This window comes from Martes martes (genome assembly GCF_963455335.1).
Source record: "Martes martes genome assembly, chromosome: 1".
Lineage (NCBI taxonomy): Eukaryota > Metazoa > Chordata > Mammalia > Carnivora > Mustelidae > Martes > Martes martes.
In genome coordinates, this window is record NC_137888.1 from 12027590 (window position 1) to 12046712 (window position 19123).

Sequence of the window (19123 nt, forward strand, 5' to 3'; positions counted from 1 at the left end):
TTATGTTCAGTCTTAGTTTTGACTAATATTAAAGTTATTTAGGAGCAATTCCAATTTTATTTTTCTACCATTAATGTACTTTGAAATCTTTCTCAGAGCATATCAGTGCTCGATATCCTTGATCTCCTTCACCCCCATCCCATCCCCAGTTCTAAAAGTTACAGGGCAAGACTTAATTTTCTTGTTTTAAATAGGTACACTTCACTTTATTTCCTTTATAGTAAACAATTTTAAGCATTTACAGCTCTCGATAGCATTAGTGGGTGAGGTCGTGGTATTGAGATTTTTCCTTCTTTTTGCGGAGAGCTGTTATCCAAAAGGAAGAGAAACAATGATATGTTGAGCCATTTTATTATGATGATTTGATATTAAAAATGGAATGATTAGGCCCTTTCTATTGCAGTAAAGTCATATAAAACTGGTTTAAAGTTTCAAAGTGCCTACTGAGTACAATTAACACTCTTTGGAACAAAAATCCATGCTATTTTTTTCCCAACAGGCTGGAAAGTTAAAAGATGGTGCTCGTTCTGTTACTAGAACGATTCAGAATAACTTCTTTGACAGCTCCAAGCAAGAGGCCATAGATGTTTTACTGCTGGGAAATACTCTTAATAGTGATTTAGCTGACAAAGCTCGAGCACTTTTAACTACAGGAAGTTTGCGTGGTATGCATACTTACTTTATATTTTGATTACTTTATGTTATTTATGTCCCTTCCAGAAGCCCAAGAAATAAATGTAAATTTATTTACATAAATATTTTTTGATTGAGTTGACTACAATAGTTTTGGGAAAAATTTCTGTCAATGTAGTTTTTAAAAATTGCATTCTCTAAAGAGGCTGAACTCTTTTGGAATGTTTTTTTTATCATCAGTGGTATTACTGAGATCTGAAATGAGGCTCATGCATGTTTTCTTTTATAGGTATGATTGAGGGGGTAAATGGTTTAAGTATTGCTAACTTTGTATAAGGCAGGATATCATAGAATATTCAGCTACTACCTTTAATAGAATGTTCAGTAACCTAATTATATAAGAAAACAAATGGTTAATTGAGGGAAAAAAGTACCTATATTGGTTATTTTGCTAATTACTAACCCCAGATTTCTATAACTTGGTCTTACTATTGTTTGAACAAGCATTAAGTCATAATAATTTAAAATATTGCTTATTATAGGACACTATTTAATATTTGACAAATATATGGTTTTCAGGGTGGCTTTTTATCTTTTACTGAGTCTTATTAAAATCAAAAGAATTCGAGCTCATGTCATTGAATATGTATTTAGTATCATGGGAAAACTCAATATTCATTATAGAACTTAATGAATTAACTTCCTTAATTCCATGGTTTGTTTTTTATCTTAACTTTTAAATACTCTGAACATTTTTACTTCTTCTGTTATCCCCACACAAAACCTTTCAGTTTTCCCTGTGTGTGTAAGAGAAATTGTTCCTTATCAAATAATGCACTCTTGGATAATTACTTGGTCTAATTAGGCCATCGTGGATTCTTTCAGAATTCTGTGTGGCGCTGGGGGTAGTTGATTACCGTTAGCCCCTCGGAGATCTGTTAACTAGGCTGGGGAACTGAGACCCTACTAAAGTTCTAGAAAACAAAGTCTGATCTTAGCTACTGATTTTAACTTCAGGCTTTCTTCCTGGCTCCCAGTGGTGGAGACTTGGCTGATTTGCATCTTATCACTTCTTTCCCCCTGTGCCTACTTTGATATGGAGGCATTACTAAGCAGCAGTTGAAAGTAAGCAGTTGAAGGAAAGAAGTGAGGTAGCTAAGAATTCCCAAACTTGATTATCACTTTTTTTTATTTCCCTGCACATTTTCTTGGGTGTCGAATAAGCCTAAAAAGATGTACAGTCAGTTCTGCGATAGTGCTTGTTCTGAGAATGGGAATTTGTTCCAACATGGATGCTCTATGAGGGAACATTTTGGGCATAATGTCTGTTCTCCATTAGTTTATGCATGGTTTCACCTAGCAGAACGTAGACAGGTAGAAAGAAATACACAAAACATACGCTTATGCATATACTTCAAACCTCTCTCTACCTCAGTTCCCCAGGTGTGGAACCCTGGAGTTGCCAATCCACCCCTTAGAATTACCAATCCATGTACGACATCTGATTCCTCAAAAAGTTACTACTAATTACCTACTGTGGACTGTAAGCCTTACTGATAACATAAACAGTTGATTAACACATTCTTTGTATGTTATATGTATTACATACTGTATTCTTACAAAAAAGTAAGCTGGGAAAAAGAAAATATTAAGAAAATCACGAGGAAGAGAACATACATTTACGGTACTGTATTTAATGAAAAAAATTCACATGTTGAGTGGACCGGTGCAGTTCAGACCCGTGTGCTCAAGGGTCACCTTATTCACAAGCTGCAACCCTCCTGTCGCCCACTTTGACAAGCAAACTTCAGGTCTTTGTCAACATGAAATGCCATATTTAAGGAGTATTCATACCTTTCAAGCTATTTAATGATATAAAACTATACTACTGGTTTTAATAGATTTCCATCTTTTTTGGCATGTCACTCACTGTTGAAGGTTTTGAGTGTTATTCCCTAAGCTCATTTTCCCCCTAAGCTCTGTGGCTATGGGAATTTGTACAGTTTTGCACTGCATGCTGATTTTTTTGGAATGATTATGTTTTGTTATAATTGAACTGGTTGTACTTATCAGCTGAGTCTGAGAAAGAATACTAAAAGGTATATATTAGGGTAGTATCTTTCACGTGTTTAATATCCTCTAGCTCCTTAGGTTTTCAGACCCACAATCTCCCTGTGTGCGTGTGTACACACACAAAGCCACACACATGGGAGCAGTCTGAAAAGCAGGCCGAGGACCTCCTGATTATGAAACTCTGGACATCACTGAGTCACTGTAGGATTTTTCTTAGATGCTAAGGGTTTGCCTCAGATATTGTCATTTTTTTTAATCTTTTAATCTTTGGTGTCCTATAGCCATCAGAAAAAATAAAGTCATCAAATCAAATTAGAAGAAAAAAGTGAGGCCATCTTAGAATGTATTGTCGTAACACTCTAGATTTTAATTGTAACTTGTTGTTTTACTAATGATTCTTTGTTTTCTTCTTGATGCATCCATAGTTTCTGAACAGACATTACAGTCAGGTACAGTATAGAAAACCAATCTGTAAATAAAAGCAAATTTTTCTTTATTTTTCTGAAGTTGATATTGTAAATAAATAGTCATATAAATGGGAATTTCCTCTTATTTTGCCCTCAGATTCTAACAGGACAAATTGATATCTTGTTTTAATCTGAGAAGAAAAATTTCAAGGTTTAGAAAACAAAGTACCTCGTTTAGAAGGAAATATATCTGTCTTCCTATAGCAAATGCTTAAATCTAATTAAATGTAGCTCATCTAGTTTTAATTTCATTTTTATATTTCATTGAACAAACATTGCGTTCTTCCTTACACTCTTAATAAGCTAATGGGAAAACTCCAGACGAGACTATTTTGGGTTAATTTCGGAGTACTGTCTGTGATATTGATGGACTGCTTTGCAGCATTTCTCATATATAATAATTGAAAAAAGCATAGGCTTATTTTCCCATACTATGGAGGAACTATTTTCTGTAACCAGAAGACCTGCACTAAAATGTGATCTGAATTCTCTTAAAAAGCATGAAGATTGCTAACAAAGTTAGAGGAATTAAGTGATTAGGACCGTTTCCGGTTCCTATCAATCTCATGCCTGCCTTTTCTGGACAAGATTTATAAAACTTGTCCTTAAACATGAATCTGTGGCAGAAGGAACAAAAAAAGCTAAACCCATGCCAGAAATTTAGCAGAAAAAGACATCTTTTCTTCCCTTCACTTAAGATTTGGTACCACTTAAAATTTGTTTTGCTTAGTTACTGTTCCGAATGTTTTCAGAAATTATTGGTTATTTTTGTGAGAAGAATGGAAGAAGAGAGCACTTGAATATATTTTTGAGTTATGTAATGAAATCCATTTTCTGAAATGATATGGCATTTAGGAATGGACATCTGTTTGAACACAGACTCATTTCTTTCTGCACATTAAGGTGCCAACCAGTTAAGAATAAACTAGAAAATTTTAAAAATGTTTTATTCCATGTATAAACTGATTTGACTTTATTAGTTCACACAACATGGCAACATGTTTTCACACAATTTATTATTTGTCTTGCTGAGTATCTTAAGCTGCTAAATCATTACAGAACTTGTGTTTTGATATAGAATAGATCACAGAGGCAGTCTTCATAATAGTAACAACAATGGCAATGATAAAGACCATGTCATAGAGAATGATTCTCTAGGTAGGGCCAGATTGCAGTGAACCACACCAACAGACCGGAACAAATCACCTGCTTCCATTACCACCCAACACCTTCTACAAGTAATCAGATCAAATAGCAAGAGGGCTAGAAATCTGCACATCTGTCCCTGGGAACAGTGGGGGTGGGCTTATGTCTACAGCAGCTCCCTCGGGAGAGTCACTGGTCAAACTGTTTTCATTGTAATGCTAAGATGTTATTTGCCTTTTTCACTGTCCTTCATTCTCTCAGGAGTCTGCTATATCTTAGTATCATAAAATAATTAATAAAAATAAAATAAAATCATGTGGTAAAAAGTGAGAATCATTGTGATTTCCCTTTCCTCTTACCAATTGCCAATAAGTGTTCATTCTCTGTTTGTAGATTGAGGTCTGTTAAGGTTCTAGCTACTTTAAGCACCGAGAATTTAATTTGATCAAACTGAAGTGTGATTTAGAAGGAAGAGCGTGGTAGTCAAAAAATATGCAGGAAAGAGATTGAGAATCCAAATGTATTGAACATTCATTTAACAATGATTTGCTGAGCACTTTCTATGGCACTCTTCTAGTGACTGGAGATACTACAGTAAACGAAACAGACCAACCTTTCTGCCCTCGTGGAACTTCCACTCTTGAGAGGGGAGACAGATAGTTACAGCGTAAATAAATAAAACTCAGTTTGTAAATGGTGATTAATGCTATAGAGAGAAATAAGACAAGGAAGGGACATGGAAGGTTAGGGACAGAATGCAAATTATAATAAGATGGTCAGGAAAAGCCTCACTGGAACTTAGAGACCTGAAGGAGTCAAGGGGAAGAATGTTGCAGGCAGTGCAAACAGTCAAGTGCAGAGCCCTTGTGGTAGGAGCAGGCTGGCCTGTTACTGAAACAGCGGGGAGTCAGTGGCTGAGCAGGGAGCCAATAGAGAAGAGGTAGCCAGTGAGGGCAGGATGGCAATGAGGATTGTTTAGGGCCTTGTAGGCCATTGTTAAGGACTTGGCTACTACTCCCAGTGAGATGGGAAGAATTTTGTAGTGACTTCAATCTCTGAAGTCTCATTAGTATACATAATTTGTGTTTTTGTCAGGGAGCCATTTTTCATCAAGCCACCTGTCAGTAGCTAGAATCTTAAATGTAAATGTTCTTAGATGTTTTTGTTTAGAAATAAGAAATAAGATTTATATTTTTACCAGCCTTTAAATGAAAGATATATGAAAATCAATGGCTATATTCCTAAAAATGTAGTCTCTAGTTTCATACACTGTAAAACAATCTACTACTTCACTGAAACAGAACTTTTCTGCATGTTTTACATTGTTGCAATAATCCTGTAATAGCATTTTTACTGTGACTATTGTAGTAAATGTCAAATTAAAAAAAAAATCGTGTCGGTTACTGGCATCGTGCTGGGCTGTGCATGTGTCTTATGCTTGTTCGTGCTTATGATGATAATTGTACTTCCCGTCCATCATTTCTCAGATACAAAAATCAATTTCTAAAAGTGGTTTAATGCAGCTAAGATTCTGTTATGTGTTCTTTTTGATTAGCATCTTCCAAAGTACTCAAGAGCATGTGTGAGAATTTCTACAAGTATTCAAAGCCCAAGAAAATCCGAGTATGTGTCGGAACCTGGAACGTGAATGGTGGGAAGCAGTTTCGTAGCATAGCTTTTAAGAATCAGACACTCACCGACTGGCTTCTTGATGCACCCAAGTTAGCTGGCATCCAGGAGTTTCAAGGTCCGCTTTTTATAATATCGATTCACTTACTAAATCCTGGCTGTGATTTATTAATCTATAAAACAAGTGTAACGCATCATAATATGCGTTACTCTATAAAAGAAACTTGGATTTTTACGTGTGAAGGCCAAACTTTTAAGGGTAACCACGCATATAAGAAAAACTTGTTCTTAATCTTTTAAATTAACACAAAGCAAGCTTATTTGTAATTGATGATTTTTTAAGCCTAGTATGTTCCATTTTTTCAAATCTAGTTAGCTGTTTAGTTACTAAGGTAAGTATTTGGGGTAGATTATGAAAAATCTTACAAAACTGGTTGTGACATTTGTTGGCACTTTATAACTTAACAGTATTGATTTTATCCTTGGAAAAACTTGGTTGTCATTAATAGCCCAAACCAAACACTGAGCTAAGGATGCTTTTTTAGATTTTTGATTAGAATCGTGAATTTGAGGCTGCCTTCTTTTTTTAAAAGTCACTTCAAATTCCTTTTTCAAATGGTACACGGCCAGCAAGCAATATGTATAAGGCGAGGTGCATAGGAAGAAATGTGAGATACAGGTTTTCCTGTTTGTAGTTATCTGCAATCAGTTACATCTCAAACCCTGAGGTTTACCCCCCAGACGTTTATGAAAATGCCGTTTTCACTTACACTGAACCTAATTTGACATTGTAGTTGCCATCATAGTAATAATAATAAAATAACAGCTAACACCACAATTCTGTAAGTACTGTACATTATTCCCCGTAACAGACCTACTGCATAGACACTATTATTATTCTAATTTCACAGATGAAGAAACCAAGACACAGCAGGGGAGGTGACCTGCCCAAGGGCGTGGTTACTAATGGCAAAACCAGGATTTGAATACTGGCGATTTGGTTCCTGTGTCATTGTGCCACACCGCACTTTATGTAAATTTGGGGGCAAGTTGTTTAGGTTCTCCATGGCCTCGGGATCTTGTCTGCAACTAAAGGACAAAAATAATCTGTCTTATAAAGTACGTAGTAAATGAGATGAGGCATGTATAATCCTTGCACATAATAGCAGTCAATAAAGAGTTTATTTGTTTCCTTTCCCAGTTCATACTGTTTATAGGCCCTTTCTAGCTACTTATCTTCATTTCTGAATATTTGGGCCACCCGAGTACCCCTGGGCTGCTTATCTCAGTAGCTGTGGTTCTCTCCTCTTCCTTGTCTGTTGGGAAAGCGCTAATGGCCGAAACAGAGGGGGTACATCTTAACACCTGGATCTCCATTAATTTTCTTGGATTCTTCTACCAAGGAAATAGTAAAAAGGTCAAGCCTCTAGTTTTCATATTTGAATGTGAAAAATCCCTCCTGTTATCTCTAATTTGAGCTGATTTCTCAGCCTCTTTGTGCCTTTTCTGAAGAATCCCTTTACTTCCCCATTTTTTGTTCACTTCAGCCTTTGAGAAGTGGCTTGTTTCTCTGGTGCCCATAGTGCAGATTTTAGCAAGAATTCTTTCAAAATGATTTCTGGAAGGACTTAAGGATCTTTAAGAATAACAGTCTTAAAGAAGCAAACTTAGGAGGCCTGAATAGAAGATAAATTTAAAGTAATTTTGTCCCATTCATTGTTTTTGCCTATAATTAGAATTTGGTTACACATAAAACACAAAAAATGGAATTTTATGAGGTTTGGTGATCTTAGTTGTGTTGGGTTTTTTTGGGGGGGGTGCCATTTGATTAAGGCTACCTTTTAAAAGTTCGTTTTGGTTGCTTAATTGTAGATAAAAGAAGTAAGCCAACTGATATATTTGCAATTGGTTTTGAAGAAATGGTTGAGTTGAATGCTGGAAACATTGTGAATGCAAGGTAAGTCAATGAGGTAACTGTCTAGTTGAGGGACATGGAAGGCAGATAACTAAGTAGTTGTTACAAAGATAGATTGAGGTAATATAGGTAAAGGTGGGTTTTTTTTTTAAAGATTTGTTTATTTATTTGAGGGGCAGGGAGGGGCAGAGGGAAACGGAGAGAGAATCTTAAACAGACTCTGCACTGAGCACGGAGCCAGATGTGGGGCTCCATCTCATGACCCTGAGAGCATGACCTGGGCCAAAACTGAGAGGCATCGCTTAACCAACTGTGCCATCCAGGTGCCCCTTTGCAAATCTTTTAAAATCTGACTTTTTTTTTAAGATTTTCAGAATAAAAATATGCATTTTTTTCTCAGCTAAAGTGCTATTGCAGGCTCAGTTCTCAACCTGCACTAAAGCAAATACTGCAGTAAATATAGTCAAATGAATTTTTTGGCTCCCCGATGCATTTAAGTTTATACTGTACTCTTCTAAATGTGCGATGGCATTATGTGTAACCAACAACATATACACCTGAATTAAAATACTTCTTTGCTGAAAAATGCTAATCATCATCTGAGCTTTCCACTAGTCTTAATCTTTGACCACAGGTCACCATAACAAATACAATAAAAATGAAAAAGTTCGGAATTTTGTGAGAATTATCAAAATGTGACACAGAGACAGGAAGTAAGCAAATGCTGTTGGAAAAATGGCACTGATGGGCCTGCTTGGCACAGAGTTGCCACAGACCTTCCATTTGTAGAAAACACAATAGCTGGGAAGCACAATAAAGCAAGTCACAGTAAGACAAGGTGTGCTTGTATGTAGCGTGGTAGAAGTGGAATGGAAAATAAAGACAAGTAAAGGGGCTTAGGTGTGTGGAGTTGGGGGGGGGTGCAGTTTAAATGGAATGATCAGGTAGGGTTCACTGGGCCTGAGAAGTGAGCTGGATAAAGAGATGAATGCCATCATTCTCTTCTCAGAACCCAAGTTGTAGTGGTAGGATTATGGTAGGTAGTAGAAGAGAATCCATGTGCTGGTTTGTGTTTTGGAGGTGGTATGGCGGTGTTAGATTAAATAAATGGGCGTGAGGTCATATTCTGGCTTTCCACTTATCATGTGTGGCCTGGAACTCTGAGAACACACTGTTTTACTCCCTTTAGAGGTTCTTGGGGGTGCTTTGGAGGTTCAAGCTTATTAATCTGAAAATCTGTAAAGACCCAGGCATTTATGCTACCTTCTTTGTATGAACTGTGTTTCAGACTAATGGAATAATTGAGAAAAGTTCTTTAGAGAAGAATTCTAAAAGTTCTTTAGAGAAGAATTCTAACTTAGGACAGTGCCTATGGAATGCTGCAGTTACAAAATCAAAGTCGTGCAGCCCCTCATTAAGTAATGGCAGTGACCAATAGATGTGAAGACTCTAGTGGGATTAATGGGGACCTTTTCATTGTAAAGAGTTGATTAGATTGTCAGAGTCTGCACAGCAGATCTGCTGTAACAGCACAGAGGTTCGGTGCTTCCTGCTTTGATGCAAGGGGGACCTCACTAGCCATGAGGTTATTTTTGCCAAAACAAATAAATAAATTTGAATGGGTTTCTTAAGCTTCTACATTAACCAGTTTAAAGCAAATGCAAGAATTAGAGGGACAAGTCAAAATCCTGTGAGGACACATCAGTCAAATCCAGGCTGTCAAACATTTTACTGACAAATGGCCCAACTTCTTAAAAAATAAAATAGCATTAGAAAGGGGATGGAGGGACGCCTGGGTGGCTCAGTGGGTTAAGGCCTCTGCCTTCGGCTCGGGTCATGATCCCAGGGTCCTGGGATCGAGCCTCGCATCAGGCTCTCTGCTCGGCAGGGAGCCTGCTTCCTCCTCTCTCTCTCTCTGCCTGCTTCTCTGCCTACTTGTGATCTCTGTCAAATAAATAAGTAAAATCTTTAAAAAAATTAAAAAAAAAAAAAGGGAATGGAGTGGCGAGGGTTGAGAGACTATTAAAGATTCAAGAGCTGTAACAAGCAAATGCAGTGTGTGGACCCTATTTGGATCCTGTTTTATTTTAGTGTTTTTTGGATTTTATTGATTTGAGAGTAGGTGAGTGACAGGCAGGGGAAGGGGCAGTGGGCGGGAGGGAAAATCTCAAGCAGACTCCACACTGAGCACAGAGCCTGATGTGGGGCTCGATCTCAGGATCCTGAGATCATGACCCAAGCCAAAACCAAGAGTCATTTGCTTAACCGACTAAGCCACCCAGGGGCCCCCTTGGACCTTATTTTAAAGAAACCAAATGTGGGGGCGCCTAGGTGGCTCAGTGGGTTAAAGCCTCTGTCTTCTGCTCAGGTCATGATCCCAGGGTCCTGGGATCTAGCCCTGCATTGGGTTCTCTGCTCAGCAGGGAGCCTGCTTCCTCCTCTCTCTCTGCCTGCTTCTCTGCCTACTTGTGATCTCGGTCTGTCAAATAAATAAATAAAAATCTTAAGAAAAAAGAAAACAACTGTGAGGGGCGCCTGGGTGGCTCAGTCATTAAGCATCTGCCTTTGGCTTGGGTCACAGTCCCAGAGTCCTGGGATTAAGCCCCGCATCAGACTCCTTACTCAGCGGGGAACCTGCTTCTCCTTCTCTCTCTGCCTACTTGTGCTCTATCTCTCTGTCAAGTACATAAATTAAAAAACAAAACAAAACTGTGAGAAGACATTTTTTAGATAATTAGGAAAATTTAAATGTGAACTGAGTATTAGATGGTATTAAGGAATTGTGTGATAAGGGCATTGCGATTATATAAAAATAAAATTGTCTATTGCGTTAGATGATGCATTCTAAAGTACATATGAGCGAATGACATTTGTTTTATATTTAGTTTAAAATATTCACACACACACACACACACACACACACACATAAGTGAGGGGAGATGAAAGAAAAAAGATTGGCAAAATGTTCATAACTGTTGAAGCTACCTTAGGTAATAGGTTTATGGTGCTTTCTCTTAGGATTCTCTCTTTTTTTGTGCATATTTAAAATTTTCCATGGGAAGTTTTTAAAAGACATTCATTATAGTACAGAAAAATATGAGAGGGGACAGAGTATCTGGAAGCATGTCCTCCTCTGTTCTAATGAGTACTAAAGTGTAACTGGAGCTCACGCAGATGGTGAGCACTCATTTAGTCGGGACACGTAGGTTTCCTCCGTAAAGGAGTTCTGCACTTTGAAGTATGGTATTCTTTTGGCCAAAAATTTTTTTTAAGATCTTATTTATTTATTTGACAGAGAGAGAGAGAGATCACAAGCAGGCAGAGAGGCAGGCAGAGAGAGGGGGGGAAGCAGGCTCCCCGCTGAGCAGAGAGCCCAATGTGGGGCTCAATCCCAGCACCCTGAGATCATGACCCAAGCCGAAGGCAGAAGCTTAACCCACTGAGCCACCCAGGTGCCCCAGGGTTTTCTTTTTAAAAGCAGCAGAAAACCAGCCTACAGCAAGATTTCCATCAGTGTGGATTTCATGACTGTTTGGTAGTCTTATGAAATTTGGGTATAGAAAGATGTCATTGACCACTGCCCTGTAAAGTAGGCTGTATTGCCAGTGTCTTTTAGAAGATCCCCTTTGTCATATTTTCTGCTAGCACAACAAACCAGAAGCTGTGGGCCGTGGAGCTGCAGAAGACCATCAGCAGAGACAACAAGTATGTGCTGCTGGCCTCGGAGCAGTTGGTGGGCGTCTGCCTGTTTGTCTTTATCAGACCACAGCATGCTCCTTTCATCAGGTCAGTAAACAGCATCTCGGAGTCTCCTTCCGACCATCGTGTGACAAGGACAAGACCTGGCATGTTCGTTGCTTCAGAGAAAACACTCCTGAATCTTGGTTTTCAGTGTGTTTTTGATAAAGAGTCACTAAGAGTTTTACCATACCGTTGCACAGCCTCGTCCTCAAACTGTAGCTTTATCTTTCTGTCGTAGACATTCCTAATTTCTGACATGCTCAGAACTCTTGGTAGCTCCCCTCTTTGATTTAGAGTCTTCTGTTTTGAAGGGATGTCGCGGTCGATACTGTGAAGACTGGAATGGGAGGTGCCACTGGAAATAAGGGAGCCGTCGCGATACGAATGCTCTTCCATACGACAAGCCTCTGCTTCGTCTGTAGCCACTTTGCTGCAGGACAATCACAAGTCAAAGAAAGAAACGAAGATTTTGTAGAAATAGCACGGAAGTTGAGTTTTCCGATGGTAAGCTCTTACTGCCTGTCCTTGGAGATGAAGCTTTGAAATGTGTACTTTAATTTACCCCAGATTCTCTGTCAGTTTTTGAAAACTTAAGGTAGTTCCTAGGAACATCACCAGTGTTCACCTAAATTGAAGTTTCATGTGTTATTAGTCTTGGGTCACATAAAGAGGGCCTGGCCAGGGGAAGGCAAGCATATCTGAGGCAAAGAAATAGTTGTAAAACATTTTTCAGATTGACTGTTCAGAATCTAAAATCCCTTCTCCTTGCCTTCAGGGAAGGATGCTGTTTTCCCATGACTACGTATTTTGGTGTGGTGATTTCAACTACCGCATTGATCTGCCTAATGAAGAAGTTAAAGAGCTGATAAGACAGCAAAATTGGGATTCTCTAATAGCAGGAGATCAGCTTATCAATCAAAAAAATGCTGGCCAGGTATATACATATTTGAGAAGATACTTGCATTGAGGAGAAGGGGAATCTTTTGTTATGAGACCTGCTTTCCTTTTTTTCTTTTCTTGAATCTCTTGGAGTGGTCTCTCTCTTTCTTTCTTTCTTTCTTTCTTTCTTTTTTTTTTTTGAGATGGGGAGAGAAGGCCGGGGCAGGGGAGGAGGATCGGGGAACAGAGGGAAAGGAAGAGAGATAATCCCAAGCAGGCTCCATACCCATGTGGAGCCTTATGACAGGGCTCAATCTCACAACCCTGAGATCATAACCTGAGCCAAAATCAAGAGTCAGATGCTTAACCAACTGAGCCACCCAGGCACCCACCTTGGAGTCTCTTTATACTTAAAATACATGTCTCTAGTTTAACATATACAGAATTACCTTTTCTTAAAAAAATTAAAAAAAAAAAAGAAAAAGAAGACTTGTAATAATTCCCAGGAGGAAAAATATATTAAGGTCTCTGTAAGATTCACCTTCAAGTGGAAGAGTATACATTTTTGGTTCTTTCTTTTTCAAAAATAGTGAATTTGGAATCTTAGTCTTCAGAGCCCCTGTTTTTTGGCTTTAAGAGCCTGTGGTAATCTGCTTTATTTATTCTTTTGTTTCTTATATCATCTACCTTTCTAAAACTTATTTTTTAAAACTTACAACCACAAAATTTTGGAAGGTTAAAATAATTTTCTTTTTTTTTAAGTAAGAGGTAACTGAGACCGCTTGATATGCGGTCTCAGTTAGACTTAGGTCTAACTAAGAAAGACTTAGGTCTTTCTTCCTCATTTGAGAATTAGATGTCAGACTATAGGATTTCTAAAATCCATTATAGTTGTAAGTGTCTGTTATAGCTCAAAGGTCGGATAGAATTCCCTTCTTCATGTTTTTCACTTTGTATCATCAAAGGTCAAACAAGTGGCATGAACAGTCCTCGGTTATTTTTTTTCAACCTTTATTCCATTCAGTAAAAAGTATTCATCTGATGGACACAAATTTTGTGTGAATCTCCAGCATATAATAAACATTTAATGAATGGCTTGTCTGAATGAAAACAGAACCTTCTTCTTTTTTTTTTTTTCGAATAATTGATTTTATATATGTTTGTTTTAGATTTTTAGAGGATTTTTAGAAGGAAAAGTAACCTTTGCTCCGACATACAAATATGATTTGTTTTCGGACGACTATGACACCAGTGAAAAGTGCCGCACCCCTGCCTGGACAGACCGTGTCCTCTGGAGAAGAAGGAAGTGGCCTTTTGATAGATCAGGTTGGGACATGGACTTCTTCATTTAAATGAGCTAATGCAAATTTTATGAGGAAGAAGAGAATGATGTAAATATCAAGGGAGGAGGGCTGCTTTTTTCAACCCACGTTTTCTAGAATAGAAGAAATAAAATAAAAAACAATTTAAAAATATTCTCAGATTTGCTTATAATAATTTAATTTTTTAGTCTATTTTCTTTCAGTAACATAATTTCACATAGAGAGAAACAAGGAAACATTTTTATGAAATTTTTATGAGAATTTCAGTGGAGTGCTGATGAAGGTTTTTAATTTGAATAACTAATCTGGCCTGTAAATATTATGAATGGCTACTTGTCCATTGAATTACTTATGAAACACTATGTAGTCACAGGTCTTTTCAGTAATCTCAGAAGTAAAGCCTTAATTTTGACTAAGTAAAGCATAAAATGATAATTTAACCAAAACACCCTTCTAACTTAAAGGTATTTAGACTTCCTGCTGCTGTACAGGTGTAGCAGCATCCCAGCCTCAGGCAGCTGAAGCCAGTAAAGCAGAAAAGCTCACCCCTGGCTCCCCATGATCTGTCATGCTCATGTGGCTTCTCTTTGTGTGTGTGTGTGTATGTGTGTGTGTTTTATTCTGACTACAGCTGAAGATCTAGATCTTCTCAATGCTAGTTTTCAAGATGGAAGCAAAATCCTCTACACATGGACTCCGGGCACTTTGCTGCACTATGGAAGAGCTGAGCTGAAGACCTCTGACCATAGGTTTAAACAGTCTTGGTATTTCTAATGGTGCTTGAAATTTATTTGAAATACACCCCTTCTTAAACATTTCTAACCCATCCATCTTCCTTTATGCCTTAAGGCCTGTCGTTGCCCTGATTGATATAGATATATTTGAAGTTGAAGCTGAAGAGAGGCAAAACATTTATAAAGAAGTAATTGCAGTTCAGGGTCCACCAGATGGTACAGTATTGGTCTCAATCAAAAGTTCTGTCCCAGAAAATAACTTTTTCGATGATGCTTTGATTGATGAGCTTCTGCAGCAGTTTACAAATTTTGGAGAAGTTATACTGATAAGGTGAGTAGAATATTTCACGTCCAGAAGCAGCTCATGACTCCTGAATATTTTCTATATTAGAAATTACCTTGTTATTGTTTGAATAGTGTATGAATACAGTTGGCGCTTGAATAATGGGGGAGTTAGGGACACTGATCGTCCCCTGCAGTCGAAAATCCACTTAGAAGTTTTGACTCCCCCAAAACTACTAATAGCCTACTATGGACTGGAAACCTTACCAATAATGTCAACAGTCAATTAACACAGATTTTATACATTATATGTCTTATATACTTAAAATAAGCTAGAAGAAAAAAATGTTATTGAAATCGTAAGGAAGAGAACAGACATGTACAGTACTGTATCGGGAAAAATCCACGTAAGCGGACACCTGCAGTTCAAATCTTGTTGTTCAAGGGTCAACTGTAGTTTTATTTCCAAACTATAGGAAGATCATACTATAGAAATGTTATTCAAAGAGTTCATAGGTTTTGAAACTGAATTCTCGTTAGAAAGTTTGAAGTTGAATAATAAACTTTATGTGAACAATTGATGACAGAGATATGTGCACATTTAGATGTGGTATCTTAAACTTCCTATACAATCTAATATATAACAAAGCCCCATGGCAAAATGAAGCTGCGATCACTGTTTCATTTTTGTAAGGAAAGCTCAGAGTAAAGCAGAGTGACTTTTCCTCCCTCAGTTTAAGAAATTTCATGTTTTAAGTAGTTTTAAGTACATTTAATTTTCCAACTAATGGAGAAGCAGCACCCCCAGATGAACAGCCAGGAGTCATCCATTTCAGTCTTGGTTTTTGTCATTGACTTAACCATCTGCCTTTTGCAAAAGCAGGTGCTTCTTTCCTTGTTTAAAAAAAATGTTCTCTTCCAAGTGTATAGCAGTTTTGAGAGACTGAATGACATGTATGTGTTTGAGTTTCATAGAGAAGAGGTTTGATTCCCTTCTGTGCTTTCTCATTCCTTTCTCATTTAGGCACCTTTTATAGCTGTTTGGTGGATAGATCTCTGTACTTAGATGCTGTGGTAGAGCAGAGGAAGATTGAAGACTCGATTCCTATTTGTCATCTAGTTGGAAAGATGAGAATTGTGTAATGGCTTTCCTAGATCCTAAACAGAGTACTCCACAGACTTAAGATGGTGTGCTCTCTGTAGAGCAAGAAGTAGGCCCAAGAAACCTAGAGTCCTTTCAGAAAGCAAATGAGCAACTAGAGAAGAAATTGCATTTATATATCCCTCAAATCTTTTAACAAAGACCCACCCCAAAGCTTTAAAATAAAACAGTTCTAAACTCCTAAGGCACTGGGAAGTACATAGTGAAATCTCCAAGTTCACAGATGACAGTAAGCTTTGCCAAGTACAGAAAGCCAAACTTTCAGGGGCACAATGTGGGCAGCATAATGGCAGACGAGTGTCCTCATGAGCACATGTAGAGTATGACACTGGTCTAGAGAGAATCCAGAGTATACATTAGGGATGAAAGTCTCTGATACAGGAAAACAACCTATCTTTACAACCCAGTCTCGAAGAAATTTGGTATTAAATGGGAGCCAAGAACTTTCCCCAAAGTCCTTGGCATCATTTGAAAAAGTATTGGTAGGTGCCTGGGTAGCTTAGTCGGTTAGGGGACAGCCTTTGGCTCAGATCAAGTCCCACATCGGGCTCTTTGCTCAGTAAGGAATCTGTTTCTCCTTCTGCCCCTCACCCCACTCTTGTGCACGCTCGCTCGCTCTCTCTCTCTCACTCACTCACTCTCTCTCTCTCTCTCAAATAAATAAAATCTTAAGAAAAAGTATTGGTAACAAAACAAGGTATTACTCTAACATTATAAAACTATGGGTTGTCTCCACACATGGAATATTCTAGTTGTTAAACCTGCAGACAGCCAAGTTAGAGTAGACAGACAATGGAAGTAAACAAGGAGAGGACTGCTATCACCAGCAAAGCTAAACTGACCACTACCTTTTGGTCTAGAATAATACAACCGTTAAGGAGTGACCGAAGTCTATTTGTAGACTTTATTTGTAAATAAGAGATTTATAAAATTATTATTAATGAAATTTATTTATTAAATAAAGATTGTAGACTTTATTTGTAAATAAGAGATTCCCTGGAAATGTAAATGGAACAAATGTAGGTACTTCTGTTAGTTGGGGGAAAAATCTAGAAGCTTTTGCCCTAGTGGGCGAAGATAGGAAGAGAATACAGCCTCTTCCTCTTGATATCCATAAGCCATGCTTTTGAATCCTAGGTTAAGAGTGTGTGTGTGTGTGTGTGTGTGTGTACATGTACATGTTTGCCCCTTTGAAAAATGTGCAAGGATTTCCGATCTTGATTTATATAATTGGAAGTAGTTCAATGTGTAAAATTGTTCTGTAAGTAAGACAATGTTTTTGTTTTCCTCTTTTTTTAATGATAACAATATTACATATCAGTGATCATCTTATTCAGAACTTGTTCTAAAGTCCTTTTAATTTTTTTCCTTTTGGGGTTTCTTATTTCAAAATTACAAACTTAGAATCACTGAAGTCGCAAGAGAGTAGATGGCTCTTAGTAATGAAGAAAAGGACCGAAATAAAGTAAAGTACCTTGGGCCAGCCAGATATATATATTCTAATGACAACTCCCTATCTTATTTCTTGGTCAAAGAAAATTTGCTTCAGGGAAGTCTTTGAGACCATGAAAATACATAGTTCTGGACTGCAGGGCCTTGGATTCTAGCCCTGTAACTCATTATCCTTGTAAGGTCACTTTGAACAAGCCACTTATAACCTCTAGCCCTTTTTTTCCTTGTCAGTGAAATGAAGGATTAGATTAGCAGGGATCACAAATGGAGGTCCACAGTCTGACTGCTTTATTAGCATAGTATTTGAAAGAAATTTGAATTTGAAGCTTTCCGAGGAAGAGTGCCCTCTCCAGGTCACCAGTGGCCCTACTGTTCTCCCTGGTTGTGTGTGTGTGTGTGTGTGTGTGTGTGTGTGTGTGTGTGTATGTGTGGTGTGTGTGTGTGTGTTGTGTGTTGTGTGTGTGTGTGTGTGTGTGTGTGTGTGTGTGTGTGTGTGTGTGTGTGTGTGTGTTGTGTGGTGTGTGTTGTGTGTTTTTTGTTTTTTTACTTCCTGGCCTCTATAGGCCCTTGTTAATAGTCATTGGGCTAGTCGTTGGGCTAGTTATATATAAGGTATTGACTATTTTTTATGTTTTATTTTCCTCTTTCTTGAAGGTTTGTAGAAGATAAAATGTGGGTTACATTTTTGGAGGGAAGCTCTGCCTTGAGTGTTCTGAACCTAAATGGTAAAGAGGTAAGGCAGCATTTGTAGATTCGAAACCATTTTGAAATAAGGTATCCAAAGATTATGTTGTTATAGACAGGCTGCAAGATTATCTAAATGTATTTCCAGTGCAGGACTATAAGAGACCTTATGGTATGCTTTATTATTTATTATTTAGACTAGGTTTCTAACCCGCTAGGAATTATTTTGGTCCTCCCTAAAGATACTAACCATTGGTAACAGACTAAGAAGAAAACATGTTTATCACCTAACTAGATTTTTATTACATGGAAACTTTATTAATTGGGATAGATATTGTGGGTCATTCGTGGTAGGAAAGATTTATATCAGAGGAAGAAAATGCTTTATTTACAACTAAACAAGGGAGCAAGGTGCTCTTTATTCTTAGGAACTGCTTTTATTGGCTTGGATCATGGTACCCAGATACTTCTTTCAGGGGTAGATAAAATAATTCCCAAAGATAACAAATGCATCCCACTGAAATATTTTAGAAATTTTAGTTAGTGGAGGTATTCCTAACCTGTGACTTACAATGTTATTGATGGAGGAAATTTACATCAATGGCCTGGAATAGTTTTACTTCTATAAAGTGCTGTGTCTGTCTGTTTTTTTATGAATGCTTTGGACTGATCCTAAATTTCTAAGTATATGGTCACTAGAAGGAAGGACCAAAATCCAGACCTAATTTCTCCAACAGTGGGCAACTCATAAAGTCCTCCCTGAGATTGCTTTTCTGTCACATTACTTCAGTTTCCTTGGAGTAAAAGGACAGTTGTCACACATATATTGCTTTTGAAATGGGTTTTATATGCTCATTTTCCCTGAATGTAATAGTAATACACTCAAGTAAAAGTAAATCCTGACATCAGAAAAGTATAAAGAAAAATAATGAAGAATACTAATCCAACCATTACAAAATAACTTCTCTTAACCTTCATAGATGCATGTGTATTAAAACCAATAG

At 37.7% G+C, this 19123-nt stretch overlaps 1 protein-coding gene across 3 annotated transcripts in view; it reads left to right on the forward strand.

The window, feature by feature from the left end:
* Positions 1-19123, forward strand: part of SYNJ1 (synaptojanin 1) — a gene marked incomplete at its 5' end in the record, with an annotated part of 87428 nt that overhangs the window by 43921 nt on the left and 24384 nt on the right. For 2 of the 3 annotated variants that reach the window (XM_080799834.1, XM_080799832.1), the window contains 10 exons: positions 509-665; positions 5875-6066; positions 7821-7905; positions 11509-11649; positions 11916-12108; positions 12380-12538; positions 13653-13809; positions 14437-14554; positions 14655-14870; positions 18090-18168. In XM_080799834.1, the coding sequence (XP_080655960.1) occupies positions 509-665; positions 5875-6066; positions 7821-7905; positions 11509-11649; positions 11916-12108; positions 12380-12538; positions 13653-13809; positions 14437-14554; positions 14655-14870; positions 18090-18168 (1497 nt within the window). Of the gene's footprint in view, positions 1-499; positions 666-5874; positions 6067-7820; positions 7906-11508; positions 11650-11915; positions 12109-12379; positions 12539-13652; positions 13810-14436; positions 14555-14654; positions 14871-18089; positions 18169-19123 lie in introns of all 3 variants that reach the window. The other variant, XM_080799833.1, reaches the window with a different exon arrangement.